Below are 13403 nucleotides of genomic sequence, written 5' to 3'. Positions count from 1 at the left end.
TAGAGAATGGGCAAGTGTAGAATTGCACTTTAGCTTCCTGCTTTTCCTTAGCTCTTCCGCTGCTGCCTCACACCTCTAACTCCCAGTTCCTAACTCCATGCCTGCTTTTGAACATCACACAATTTCCCTCTCTCCTACCTTCAACGTGAGCTGAGAGTGCCATGTGGACCTCCAGGGGCCATGGTTCTGAAGTCTTGGGCTTCAGTGGGCAAACAGACTACTTGGTTTCACCCAAATTATGATTCATACTTTGGAGAGAGGGGAGTAGCCTGGAACCTGACTACCATTTCTAACAGATTTTATTAGGGAAATAAATCCCCAAATCTGGAAAGCCCAGTTAGGAACCTTAATTTTTAAAAATCGTTTTCTTGGAAGTATAATTTACATACAATAAATTCGCTTATTTTAGGTGTGCAGTTTGGTGAATTTGGCCGGTTTCTAGTCACTTAATCTCTACTCAATCAAGATACAGAACAGTGTCTTTACCCTAAAATACCCCTCCTGCCCCTTTGCAGTGGGTATCTTCTTCCAGCCCCCAGCCCAAGGCAATCCCTAATCCGCTTCTGTCACAATTTTTCCTTATCTGGAACTTCTTGTAATTGGAATCACAGAACAAGGCTTACTTTTTTTGTGTGTTTTTTTTTTTTAAGATTTTTATTTATTTGTCAGAGGACAAAGAGAGAGAGAGACCACAAGCAGAGGAAGGCACAGAGGGAGAAGCAGACTCCCTGTTGAGCAGCGAGCCTGATTTGGGAATTGATTCCACAACCCTAGGATCATGACCTGAGCGAAGGCAGATGCTTAACTCACTGAGCCACCCACGCATCCCCAGACCTTCATTTTTGAAACACACTCCCCCTTTAAAGTTGAAGGTTGCTTATATTTTTATATTAACACCTACTATTGAGTGTGCTTGATGTGTTATATTATTTGAGGACTAAATGCTAGACGTACGTCAGGTGGGCTAAACCTCACTTAAATGAGATGATTTGTTAAAACCAGAAGTTGAGTATTCACTTCCTTTGTGTGAAGCTACAGGCCTCGCTGTACTCACTTCCTCACTCGCAGCACAGCGGCACTTTCTTGCTTGTTCTAGTGGTTATCTTGAGGAGGTTAGGTTATTTTTTTTTTCTCACTTATTACTTCAAAACCACTTCTGCTCTTCGAAGTTTTGTAACCTTCCACTTGGTTTCCTGTAGCCGCCATCTTGCCTCCTGTAACAATTTACACGCCGTGTAACTGTGTATCTTTTAAAGGTATGTTTGCTGGAGTGACGCGTGGTTATTTCAGTAGGATAATTTGTGTGTTGTGTCATTGATGAAATAGGAGTAGTAAAAAGTGTATAGCACCTTTTACTGCAAGAGGTTATGACATTTCTTAAAAGAAAATCTATTTATGACTTCAGGAGCTTGCTAACTGTCCTTTTTGTTTGTACTTTTCCTGTCTCAAAATTGCAGATTATAATAAAAGCACCTTCATGCATAATGTCCATGCTTTCAGGTAGATTAGATAACATTTAGACTAGAAAATATTAGCTGTGTTTTTTTGTTTAATTTGGTGCTAATGTATATTTTATTGAAAACAAAAAAAAATTTTTTTTTATAGATTTCTGACTCCAAACTATGCAGAATTCAGTTAAAAAGGGACCAGATACACGTTTATATTTCAGACAAGGTCAGGAAGAAGGGTTTGGTGCCTTGCTCATTGGGAAATGAAGACTGCAGGTCTCTGCAGTGGCTGTCTTGAGAAACAGTGTGGACATCATAATTGAGAGGCTTTAAGGAAGTTTAGCTAGCAAGCTTTAACCCCTTCTCTATACACCAGCTTTGACATTTATGCTGCAACCTTAAGTTTTTCATTTAAAGTCACAAAGAAAAAAAAACTTGCTTAATATCTACAAGTGTTCCTTTGGTAGTTTTGTCTTCTCACCCGTAGGTTTTGACAAAAGTGAATTGTGATGAATTCTTAGTTAGCTAGGTAGTCAAGTGACCATGTGGCTTAACTACCCATTTTCTAACAGAAGATATCAAACAAGTAGCAAAAATAAGCAACAGTGTTTATGCAAGAATCATGCGTTCCTACCTGTCCTAATTTATTCCTGGTTCTATTTGCAAATGAATAGCTTTTAAATTATATGACACTTAAGTTTTCCAGTTTGGCTCCTGAATATCTCTTCCCAGATCTCGACTCCAGTTTCAGCACACAGAGCTGCCCCTGATCCTTCTTGTTAACTGCATGAGGAACAGGAAGCATGAGGGAGCCAAGAGGCTGATTTTAATTCCCCCCTTTAAAAAAAAACGTGCAGCCTGCCGAGGAAATCACCCTAGCATTTACCTGCCGCCATGCTGTCATGTCACAGTGAAATGTCCGTTCTTCCCCTGAGTCATCTTCCCGAATGAAGGCTTCTTCAACAGAAATCATCAACTTAAAGGTGATTTCCATTTACCTTAAAAAAAAAAAATTCCATTTCATAGAAAGATAATGGGACATTTCAGCAAGATTCATTCCTGGCAAGGCAGAGAAGTAGCTTATCATCTAAAGGCCCTCAAGCTGAAGTATCTTAAAAAAAAATCCTTTCTTTAACTATCGTCTGTTCATTGTATGATTTTAGACAATTGGAAAATCAGACCAAGTGCATTTTGACCTTTGTTTCCCTTCCCTTTATTTATATAACTACCCATTTCAGCAACCCCACATGCTGATACAAACGGTTGTTTAATTTTTGGAGGTATTTAATGGTGCCAAGTTACTTAAAACCCCACCAGTGGGGTGCCTGGGTGGCTCAGTCAGTTGAGTGTCCAACTCTTGGTTTCGGCTCAGGTCATGATGACAGGGTTGTGAGACTGAGCCCCGCATCGGGCTCTGTGCTCGGTGGGGAGTCTGCTTCAAGATTCTCTGCCCCTGCCCTGCCCCCCACTCACGAGTACACACAGTCTCTCTCTCCCTCTCTCTCAAATAAATAAATAAAAATAAAAATAACAACCCAATCAGTTATTAGTTTGTTGTTTTGCAGGAGGTCAGAACTTGGCCACAAGCCTCTGTGGACCCCGTTTTGCTTGCATATGCCTGCCTTTCATGAATTTGTGGGTATGAATAGAATTTTTGTGTTGCAAAAAGTTGCACTGTATCATCAAATTTACTTTTCTTTTATACGTAAATCATTAAAAATAAGTGCATATATATTTTTTTTCTACAAAAACTCATGAGATAGATCTGGGGTGGAGCATTACTGCCACTAAAACTAGGTGTATAATCTAGGGCAAGTTAAACTCTGTGAAGGCTTCAGTTTTTTTTTATTTGCGACGTTGGCATAAGAGTGCTGCCCCCCATTAGGGTTCATAAAGTGGTATCATAGACGTCGTGTAAATAGTGGCGAATGGCGGTGTCCATGGGTTTGGCACTGTTGTCTGTGTGTTGGAGACACCGTGAGAGATTAAAAGGTGGCCAGAGATGGCTTCAGCTCTGAAAGGCCTTGTGGTCTACTCGGGAGGACAGACGATACCAAGGACCTGTACTTATCTTTAAGCATGCTAGGTGTTCAAAAGGAGGTAACAGCTTGCTGGGGGAGGTGGAGGAGACTTAAAGGAAGGTTCTCAGCCCTGGCTGCACATTAGAATTATCCGGGACCTTTAGAAACACATGTGGCCAGGCCCAGCAGAGAACAATTAAATCAGAATTTCTAAGGGCTGGAGCCTAGCTATCGATCTGTTAAAGTTCCCTGGGATTTTAGCATGTGATCCAGATGGAGGATTGTTTAAAGAAGTTACGTAGGTAGAAGTAGTCCAAATAGGAGGAAAAAACATAAGGAAAGGTGGTTTCTTTTGTGGTCTGGGTTGCTGTGGATTTCAGAAAATGTGGTAGGCAAGGACTACTTGCTAACCCTATGGATATATATATTCTTATATAAATACAGTGGCTTCTGTCATAAATTGGATCAATCAAATGTGAGAATGGGTGTGTTTGGGATGTGTGTGTGTGTATGTGTGGTTTTACTGGATTTTTGTTTTTTAACTCTAATTGTAATTACATGTCAGCTGTGATGTATGTGTGTTTTCAAAGTAGATAAAATATTTTTAAGTCTTGCATTCTGGAATATGAAGAGGATCGACCATTTCAAGTTGGCTTTTTAGACCTGGTGTTATGATAGACCTGCCCTGGGTCTCTTTGACACTCTTGTCAGAGTCGTTTGTGACCAGAGCTGGAGAGCATGGCCCTGTGTGAAGTCTCACCTGTGTGTAACAGTGCCCATTGGCTTTGGCATCCTCCATTGCCACATGGACAGGTAGGCCAGACATGTTCTCATGCCAACCATATACACCCACAAACACCATTAAAATGAAACAGTAAAATACTAAAACTATTTTCTAATCATTCGAAGTCGAAAGGAGAGTGAAATACAAGAAAATGTTGGGATCTCTTTCCTACAGTAGAAAGGAGGATTTGAGACACTATACATGGTTAATAACCTTAACCTACATTTTCACTGAGGGAAAAAGTCTAGTTTTGAAAATAAGAGTAGAAAAGATTTGAAGTGAAATGGAATGAATCACCTGGAATGTAACAGTTCTTGCTGAAGACAAGGATGTAAAAAGCCACATCCTAAACACCATGGTTACATGAGATGTTTGTGTATAACATTTATGTAAAAAAAAAAGTTTCATACCTTCAAAGGCGTTCATTTTTGTAGTATTTTTAAGCTTCTGTGCAATAAAGCAACCTAAATGTTAGAGCCCTTGATAAATATGTTTTTTTTTTTAAAATTTTTCTGATGCTACTATTCTTTTGTGCTTCATCCATCAAGGAGTTGGGCTGTCCTTAGGTTTCATTGATTTCCCTTGAGGGGACATGATGGAAATGAAGACCTCAATGTAGTTCTCATGAAGATTCACAGGGCAACCATTAGGAGTGCATATGCACAGATATTAAGGAATTGATTGCAGAGAATTGGCTTACCCACTGGTGATGGTTAGCTAAGCAAGTCCACAGAGCACTCAGGAAGGCAAGATCATAAGCAAGCTGGAACTCCATGGGCAGGAGCTCAAGGCTGGAGTCCCTGAACTAGGAGGTGGCTGTCAACTGATGAAGTCAACATCCATCCACCTGATTAAATCAGGCCACCTGGGGGAATCTCCTTTTAGATTGACTTAAAGTCAACCAATTAGGGACTTTAATTACACTAGTAATATCCCTTCAACAGCAGCACCTAAATTAGTGTTCGGTTGTATCAGCAGAAGGTGTATGTCTGCTCCAAAATGGCTATAGCAAGAGAAAAATCTTATAGCCCACCCTGACTAGAAACATACTAGGAAGCAAATTCGGGGAATATAGTTAGCCTAGCTAAGTCCGCAATCATGATAGACAAAACCCAATTTAGGATTATTTGTCATCTTAAGAGTTTTTGTTGGTGTTTTTTTTTTTTAGGGTTTGTTGTTGTTGTTGTTGTTGTTTTGGTTTCTGTTTTGATTATTTGGGGTTTTTTTCTTCTATTAGTTTAACAGGTGATGGTGGCAATGTTGTAATTCATGGTATAAGGGGACCTTCTTGGAATTACTTTGGATTATACCATTTAATTTAGTCTTGGGTCTTCACTAAGAGGCCATATGTAGTCAGCTGCAGAGAAACAAAATAGTTAATTTTCATGTTTGGCTTTTAGGTTCCCAAGAGCCCCAGTCTTGCCTTGAGGACTGACCTTAGACCATTGCCCCCCAACCCTGTTCTCAAACTTCAGCCCCCGACGAAATAAAATACCACTGCAATTCTATTCAATATTTGTTTCCTCCCTTTGCTTATCCCTCGATCACCAGGGTGTATATGTCTGTGTGTTATGTGTTGATTGCTTCAAAAGAAAACCTACTCTTGAGATGAAGACTTCAGAGGGTTTAGGAAGCAGAAATCTCTTTTGGTTCCTGGTTATTATGGGAATTTGCAAGCGAAACAACTTCCTCAGAGGCCCTGTTCGCAGTACTTGGGGTCTCCACCTACTTGCCAAGGGCTAGAGTAGTTCGCGTCACATTAGGAACGGACAGTTTCCTCCCTTGTCCATTTCAGTGTAGAAAGAGTAGGGGAGACTGGTCAAGTGCCAGCTTGTCTGTCATGCTGGAACCATACTTAGTAATTCTGTCATACGATTGATGTTTACAGTCTGCTCAGTCCTGAAATATATGCCGACCTCAAGAGTTTGACTTTATGATCAATTAGGTATATCAATTGCACTTGGCACGTGGCCCCACAATTAGTGCTCAGTGAGGATACCGTGTCCTTTATCATGGCTGCCCTTTTCAAAGATAGCATTATTTATCTGTGAGAATGTGGCAAACTTCACCATCTCATGGCTGGCTAGAGAACTGTGGAAAGGTGCTGGAGAGTAGCTGCCTGACCCTTCTGTACCTCATCTGTCCTTGTCACCGGGGTTCTTGGACAGCATGTCCTGGACCTGAATTTTCTTCTCTCCGATGATTTCACACAAATGCCATTTCTCCGTGGAAGCTTCTACTTACTAGGGATTAATGCTAGCATCACAATGCTTCCAATTGTGCGTCAATATAATTTTTAAGTATACTTTTTTTTTTAAAGATTTTTTAAAAATGTATATATTTGACAGAGACAGCCAGCGAGAGAGGGAACACAAGCAGGGGGAGTGGGAGAGGAAGAAGCAGGCTCCCAGTGGAGGAGCCCGATGTGGGACTCGATCCCGGAACGCCGGGATCACGCCCTGAGCCGAAGGCAGATGCCTAACGACTGTGCTACCCAGGCGCCCCTAAGTATACTTTTAAAGTGCCTCGGCTGGAGGGATTGATAGTCTTCATAATACATTTACATTTGTTATTACTTTAACTAATTACTTTATGTCATTACTTTGAGCAGCTGGGCTCATGAGAAACACGAAGTGGAACTTGTGGGTAGTGGTAAATATAGTTTTCACCCTCTTCCAAACACACTTACTATTGCCTTGTGTTTTAAGTATTTCTGGAAATACAGATTCCCTAAAATGCCTACAAGAGAAAACACAACTATTGTGGTTAAGAACATGAACCTGCCGAGGTTTGAATTCCGGAGGGCCTGTTTCCCAGCTGCGGAGCCACGGGCAAATTATTAAATCTCCAGCCTTCAGTGTCCTCATCTGTAAAATGGGGATAATAAGAGTGTGTACCTTATAGGCTTTAGTGAGGATGACATGACATAATGTATATAATGATCTAGTCAGTTTCTTGGCACATAGTAAGTGCTCAGTGATTACTGGCTTCATGGGTATCAACTTTGCAATAATACGATCGGGCATGCAAAAAAATGCAGTTTTCTATTTCAGCTCCTGACTCTGAATGCTCTGTCCTACGTTGTGGTAAGGGGTGGGAAAATCCACTTTCTCCTTTGGGCAGGTCCGCAGAGACAATGCCTGTCATTTCCTCTGACAGAGGTCACTAGTGGCCTTTTGCCAACTCCATCCCCACCTGGCTTCTGCACAGACTGATCTCCGGCTCCCTGAGCCCCTGCTGGACCCTGTCTCTTCATTTTGAGAGGCACCCTATAAGACCCGTGGTCTTCTCCTTAGCTGACCTGCATGTCCCCCGAGAAACTTCCCTGGCCTCTGTCACAGCACATGGGAGCCATGCAGAGCCACTGAAGTCTCTGCTTTCCTCTACCAAAGTAGACCCTGCCACTTTGTCCCCGTGGCCGGGACATTATGTCAGCCAGCCACCTTCCAGAATCTCAGAGAAGGAGGGCCTATGTTCCTCAGCTCTTCGCTTTGTGCTCAGTCCCCAGCAGTCACTCAGGTCTCCACCCCCACCAGGGACAACGGTGAGGGTGGGAAGAGCCCGGGCAAGCCTCATCTACCTTCTCTGAGTCTATGTCCTTTTGCCTCTCAAGCGCATTGTTCCTTCTCTCCAGCAGGAGCCCGCACATCGAGTCTGGCGTATGGTTTCAGGGTGGCGAAAAACCGGTTTTGTTAGCATTTCCTTTGGATCCGGCCTCATTTCACGTCTGGGCACTACAAGTCAAGAATCTGGAGTGTTTGTTTTATTGGTCCATGGTGGTAGTGGTGGTGGGGGTAGATAGAGAACAGTACCTCCTTGGGCTGGTGATTCCAAATAGCCCGCCGTGGATGAACACCACGGACCTGCTGGTATTCTCATCATTCCACAACTCCATCTGATTCTTTTACTTCCTTAAGGCAGTGGTTCCTGTTTTGGGACTCCACAGACAAGAAAAAAATTGTTGCTTAATTGCCAACTTTTTATTTTATCAACTAGAGAAAATTCTATTTCAAATTACCATCTACTTCTGTCATTTCTTTTGTCCTTTCCTCCCCCACTGTGCAAGGATATAGTTGAAGAGATAAACAAAACACTCCTTTAAAAGGGAGTACGTTTAGGCCTATGTAAACTCAGCCAATTGCCCTTAGTTTACTCATTTAACTGCAGCCCCATTGAAAATGTCTTCCTGCCCAGCACGAGTCAGTCCAGAAGCATGTGGCAATCTCTGCCACCAAGTCTGGCTCTCTGTGGGCTGTGATTATGTATGAAGTGCTTTCAAGAAGCAACATATAGGATAAGTCAGGCCAAAGGAAACACCGCGCCTGAATACTCAAACAGAAGGAGTGTTGCCTTTGCCCGAATTTCTGGGAAATTGCCTCCATGTGCTACTTTACTGTGTTTGGGTAAACATGACCTCAGAGAGCTTTTGCAGGAGAAATTATAAAATTCAGCAAAGCCTCGTGATCTCATTTTGGATCTCCTCAGGATTCCTCATCAAGATGCAATTAAGCAGAGAAAAATTCTGCCTTGGGGTGTGATTTGGGTGCCTCACCGTGTTCTGACTTGACTTTCCGTGCTGTGTCTCTTTCCCTTTCCATATCACTGCCTCTGTGTCTGACAGCCCCTCTGAAGACGGCTCCGCTGAGTTGTGCCCTAAGAGCCCAGCGCTTCCCGAGTGGAAGGGGCAGGCCAGGGCCACGTCGGCTGTCGCCTCGGTGCTTTTCCTGGAAACCTTGTGGGAACCTCCTTTTCCTTCTCCTTATCTCTGCAGCCTCAGTTTTATGACCCGGTGGAGCCCGTGGATTTCGAAGGACTTCTGATGACCCACCTGAACAGCCTGGATGTGGAGCTCGCCCAGGAGCTGGAAGACTTCACCGAGGACGACTTGGACGTGTTGTTCACGCCAAAGGAATGTCGCACTTTGCAGCCCTCTTTGCCGGAGGAAGGGTAAATCGTTTTCCTAAACTGTAGATGTGAGTGTGATGTCATGACTGTTACTGGTGAGGAGGGGAGATGCCTTAATTCTGGACTTCTTTTGAAACTGAAGTTACTCAGATTCATTAAGGTGTGCAGAATGACTACATATTACCATCGCCTGGGACGGTTTTTAAATTGGTTTGACCAGAGGCTTTGAAAAGGCGTGTTAAGGGGACGCTCAAGGAGAGGTACAGGTGGAGGCCTGGGAGCCTGGACTGCCTGGGTGTCAGCTCAGTGACCTTGGGCAACTCCCATAAGCTCCCAGAGCCTCAGTTTCTCCATTTGTAAAAAATGTCAAGTTTTTCAGTTATAATCAGTGAAATGATTCAGAAGCATTTTAATTGTTTCCACATAAAAGACTGGATCAAGTCACAGACAAGTTCAACCCACATTTTTTGAGGATCTACTATGTGCTGGGAACTGCTGTGAATAGATGAGTTGGGCAAAGTTCCTTCCTTTAAAGAAAGTTTTGCAAGTGGGGAAACAGTGGGGAAAGCTCTGTAGAGTGAGTATGTGAAGAGCTGGTTACGACTTGAGTTTCTATAGTGGGTTAGCCTATGTGTTTCTAGGTGCGGGTATTAGCTCTTGTGGCAAACAGTGGAATTCTATCCCAATGAAACTCTTTATTACTCCCTTGGAACAAAAAGCAATGCCTCTTAAGAGATTTAGGATGAACTTTTATGTGCACTTATTTTCAGAACGAAATTAAGATTCACATCTCTCCAGGACATTTTCAACCTTGTCACCTTCCCCCAAAAAAGTCCCCAGAAGGAGACCATGAAGCACAGCCCCTGCCCACTATTGTGGAATATATTCTAGTTCTGTTTTGGATTTTCTTCCATCATAGTTTAAGGATATGAGGTGACAGTGATATGGTATCATGAGTCTTTGCTCTCCTGTTTCGATAGTTCTTATTCATATAGGAGAGTTTGTCATGTGCTCAGCTCAGACTGTTTAGAAATATTCACTCCCCAGAAAACAGTGGGAAACATTTCTCCCATTGTCAGCCCGTTTATTCAAGTGTAACTTTCATGTAGGTAGGGTCTGTTTTTTCACCTTTGACAGAGAATCATTTCGTATTCTTTCCTTGTCTGAAATTTATGGTTACTTATTGAATTATTTTCAAATGAGGCCAGAGTCTTGGAAAATCCTGTTTAAGATACTTAAAGTAAATTTAGAGAGAGGATTTTTAAATATTGATTAAAGAGGCAGGGTTTTTTTCCTTAGCATCTGTAATTTAGTATAATATTGCCTTGTGACCAGAATTTCTAGCTCACACTGTCTGTCTGCTGACTTTAAAACAACCTCTGCTATTTCAATCATTGCCCAAAAGTCTGCCATTATAATCAAAACCCAGGAAGGCCTCATCGTCATCAGCAGAGTAAACAACAGCTCCCTCCCGTTGACCCAGAACTTCATGGTGACCTCTGATACTGTGGTGATTGGAAGCCTGCACTCTGCAGGTGAAAGGCCTGGGTTTAAGTCCCTGCTCTTCGCCTGCTGGGTGACTTTGAGCCAGATCCTTCTCATCTCGTTCTTCTGCAAAATGAGAGTAATAGTGCATGCCCACGCCCTTGGGGGCTGATTGAGAATTAACTGAATTTTTTAAAAAAAGAAAGAAATATCCGAATTAACATGCATACAGTGGTTACATCAGTACCTAGTGCATAATAAATGGGTTGGAGGTATGAACTGTCCTCCATGGGTCCTACTATGTGTCAGACATGTTTCTAAGCGCTTCCACACTGATTTAGTTAATTCTCATCACAGCTCTCTGTAGGAGGCCCTCCTCTATGAATGGTACTTTAAGATAAGGACCCTGAGACAGAGAAGGGTGGCCCGAGGCCACTTAGCTAATAAGGGATGGGGCTAGGATTTGGGCAGTCAGTATTTAGTAAGTATTATGTAGACCCATTCATCTCTAACACCAACACACTTGGAAAAACAGCAAAAAAGCTTTGTTACTGTGTAGAATTGGTTATTTCAAGACTCTAACACACTTGGAGAGCATACCCCATGGCACACTCTTATGCAGGTATGACAAGAACTGCCTGAATTAAAAATCACTGGCCAAAGCCAGTATCAACTCCTCGAAGTGTAAGACAGCTGATCTTCTTCTTGGCTTTCCACAAGGGAAACATGCGTGTCCTAACAAGGTTACACATGAGCAAAAAATATGCCCAAATTACCCCTGTGAGAAATAGGTATTTATACTTATTTTTTCTGGTTATGTATGTGATTACAGCTAGTTCTACCTGTCTGGCACTGGAATGCCTTTAAGGGATAGGTCTAGTTTAACATGATTCTCTATAATAAAGAAAACCCACAAGGCATCAAATGCCAACATGTTTGTCTCATCAAAGTAAAAATGCTATTGCCTGAGGAATACTTCAGACACTTGATGAATGGGTAGGAATGCCCCTGGCGTTCTCACTAGATACGGAGTTGAAATCACGCTGCTCTCCTTGGTGATGATAAGGGATTGTTTTGTTGTCTTTATCTGGCACTAACATGATTTTATTTCATTTTCCACCTCATTAGGGTTGAACTGGACCCTCATGTCAGGGACTGTGTTCAGACTTATATTCGGGAATGGCTAATCGTGAACCGAAAGTAAGCTCCTTTTTCTTTTGTCTTTTCATATATACTTAGCTTATATTGTTAGCTTTTACAATTGTTTTTTAATGACAATTTTCAAGTGCAGTTTTAGGTTTATAGGAAAACTGAAGAAAGTACTGGGAGTTCTCGTATACCTCCCAACAGTTTCTCTTATTGTTAACATCTTGGAGTTTGGGGTTTTGTTAGTTTGTTTGGTTTGGTTGGTTTGGGTTTTGGTTTGTTTGCTGCACACGTGCCCACATAATTGTTGCAAGGCAATTTTAGCAAGAAGGTGAATTTTAAATACAAAATTCATGAATAATGAATGTGGATTGACTTTATCTTATCCCCTATTCAAACACCTGCTAAGGTTCTGTACTAACCTACTCTATCAAATATCAACTCTACCTGCTTGTCTTTCAAGGGCTTTAATAATCTGGCCCCACTGTATGTACCGAGACTTATTTCCTTTACCTCTCAGATCCACTTCCTTGCTGCAGGGCCTGATGCGTCTTTCTTACTAATCCTCCACATAACCAGCTCAATCCTACCTCCACACCTTGGCCATTGCTGTTCCCCTCTGGATGTGCCCTCCCCTCTTTCCCCTGTCTGTCAGATCCTACCTATGGATTAAAGGCCAGGAAAAATTTCTTTTTTTTTCTTTATGCAGCCTTCTCTGACTGATTCATTCTTTCTTGGGTGGACCTTACTTAAGATACATGATACATTTGTTATCACTGATGAGCCCATAGTGATACATTATTATTAACTCAAGTCCATAGGTTCCATTAGGGCTCATCTTTTGTGTCCAAAGTCCTACAAACTTGACAAATGTGTAATGCCATGTATCTGCCATCGCAGTGTCATACGAAATAGTTTCTCTACCCTAAAAGTCTCCTGTGCTCCCCACATTCATCTCTTCCTGGCAACCACTTACCTTTCTACTGGCTCCACAGTTTTGTCTTGTTCCTTCACATCTCTCTGTTGCTTGAGAACTCATTTCTTTTTTTACTGCCAGATGTTTCACTGTATGGATTTCTCTGTTTAGCCATTCACCAAGGGAAGGAGAAAGTGCCACTTTAAATATAAAGAATAGGGCCTTTTTGTTTTGTTTCCATTCCGATGAATTCTGAGGGGGAAAAAATAAATGAATTGAAACTTGGCCTCAGATTCAAAGGTAACATTTGAATTTGTGACTGAGAAATAGGTAACTTGCTAGATTTCCTGGCAAAGGGGCCCTTTTCTCCTGGGTTACTCATGTGTTCTACAACATAATCATGAGCTTTTTGTCTCTGTGTCACTGACCTGGGCAGTACTCTCCCATGAGAAACATGGAGACACGCGAAAATTCTCAGCTTGTATATGTGTATGTGTTGGGGAGCAGGGCAGGGAGTATCTGCAGATTGTGGGCACATCCCATTAGAGAAAGCATCAGAGAGTCTTTCTGAAGACATACATAGTTTGAAAATCTGCTCTCCTCACCTCTCCTGTACTCTGGTGAGAATTACTGTTCCATGGGATAAACAGTGAAAGACTTCGGGGGTTGGGTTTTATCCAGCTCCTGGAAGTACGCCA

At 42.2% G+C, this 13403-nt stretch overlaps 1 protein-coding gene across 4 annotated transcripts in view; it reads left to right on the top strand.

Moving 5' to 3' along the window:
- The window catches only part of DOCK8 (dedicator of cytokinesis 8), a 225120-nt gene that overhangs the window by 50254 nt on the left and 161463 nt on the right, over nucleotides 1-13403 (top strand). For 3 of the 4 annotated variants that reach the window (XM_034647178.1, XM_011225814.3, XM_034647179.1), the window contains 2 exons: nucleotides 9025-9200; nucleotides 11772-11843. In XM_034647178.1, the coding sequence (XP_034503069.1) occupies nucleotides 9073-9200; nucleotides 11772-11843 (200 nt within the window). In that variant the 5' untranslated portion in view covers nucleotides 9025-9072. Of the gene's footprint in view, nucleotides 1-1070; nucleotides 1257-9024; nucleotides 9201-11771; nucleotides 11844-13403 lie in introns of those variants that run through there. The other variant, XM_011225815.3, reaches the window with a different exon arrangement.

The sequence above is a fragment of the Ailuropoda melanoleuca genome, chromosome 17 (genome assembly GCF_002007445.2).
Source record: "Ailuropoda melanoleuca isolate Jingjing chromosome 17, ASM200744v2, whole genome shotgun sequence".
NCBI classification, from domain to species: Eukaryota; Metazoa; Chordata; class Mammalia; order Carnivora; family Ursidae; genus Ailuropoda; species Ailuropoda melanoleuca.
The sequence above is the reverse complement of the archived record's forward strand: the minus strand, read 5'-3'. Positions and strand labels throughout refer to the sequence as shown.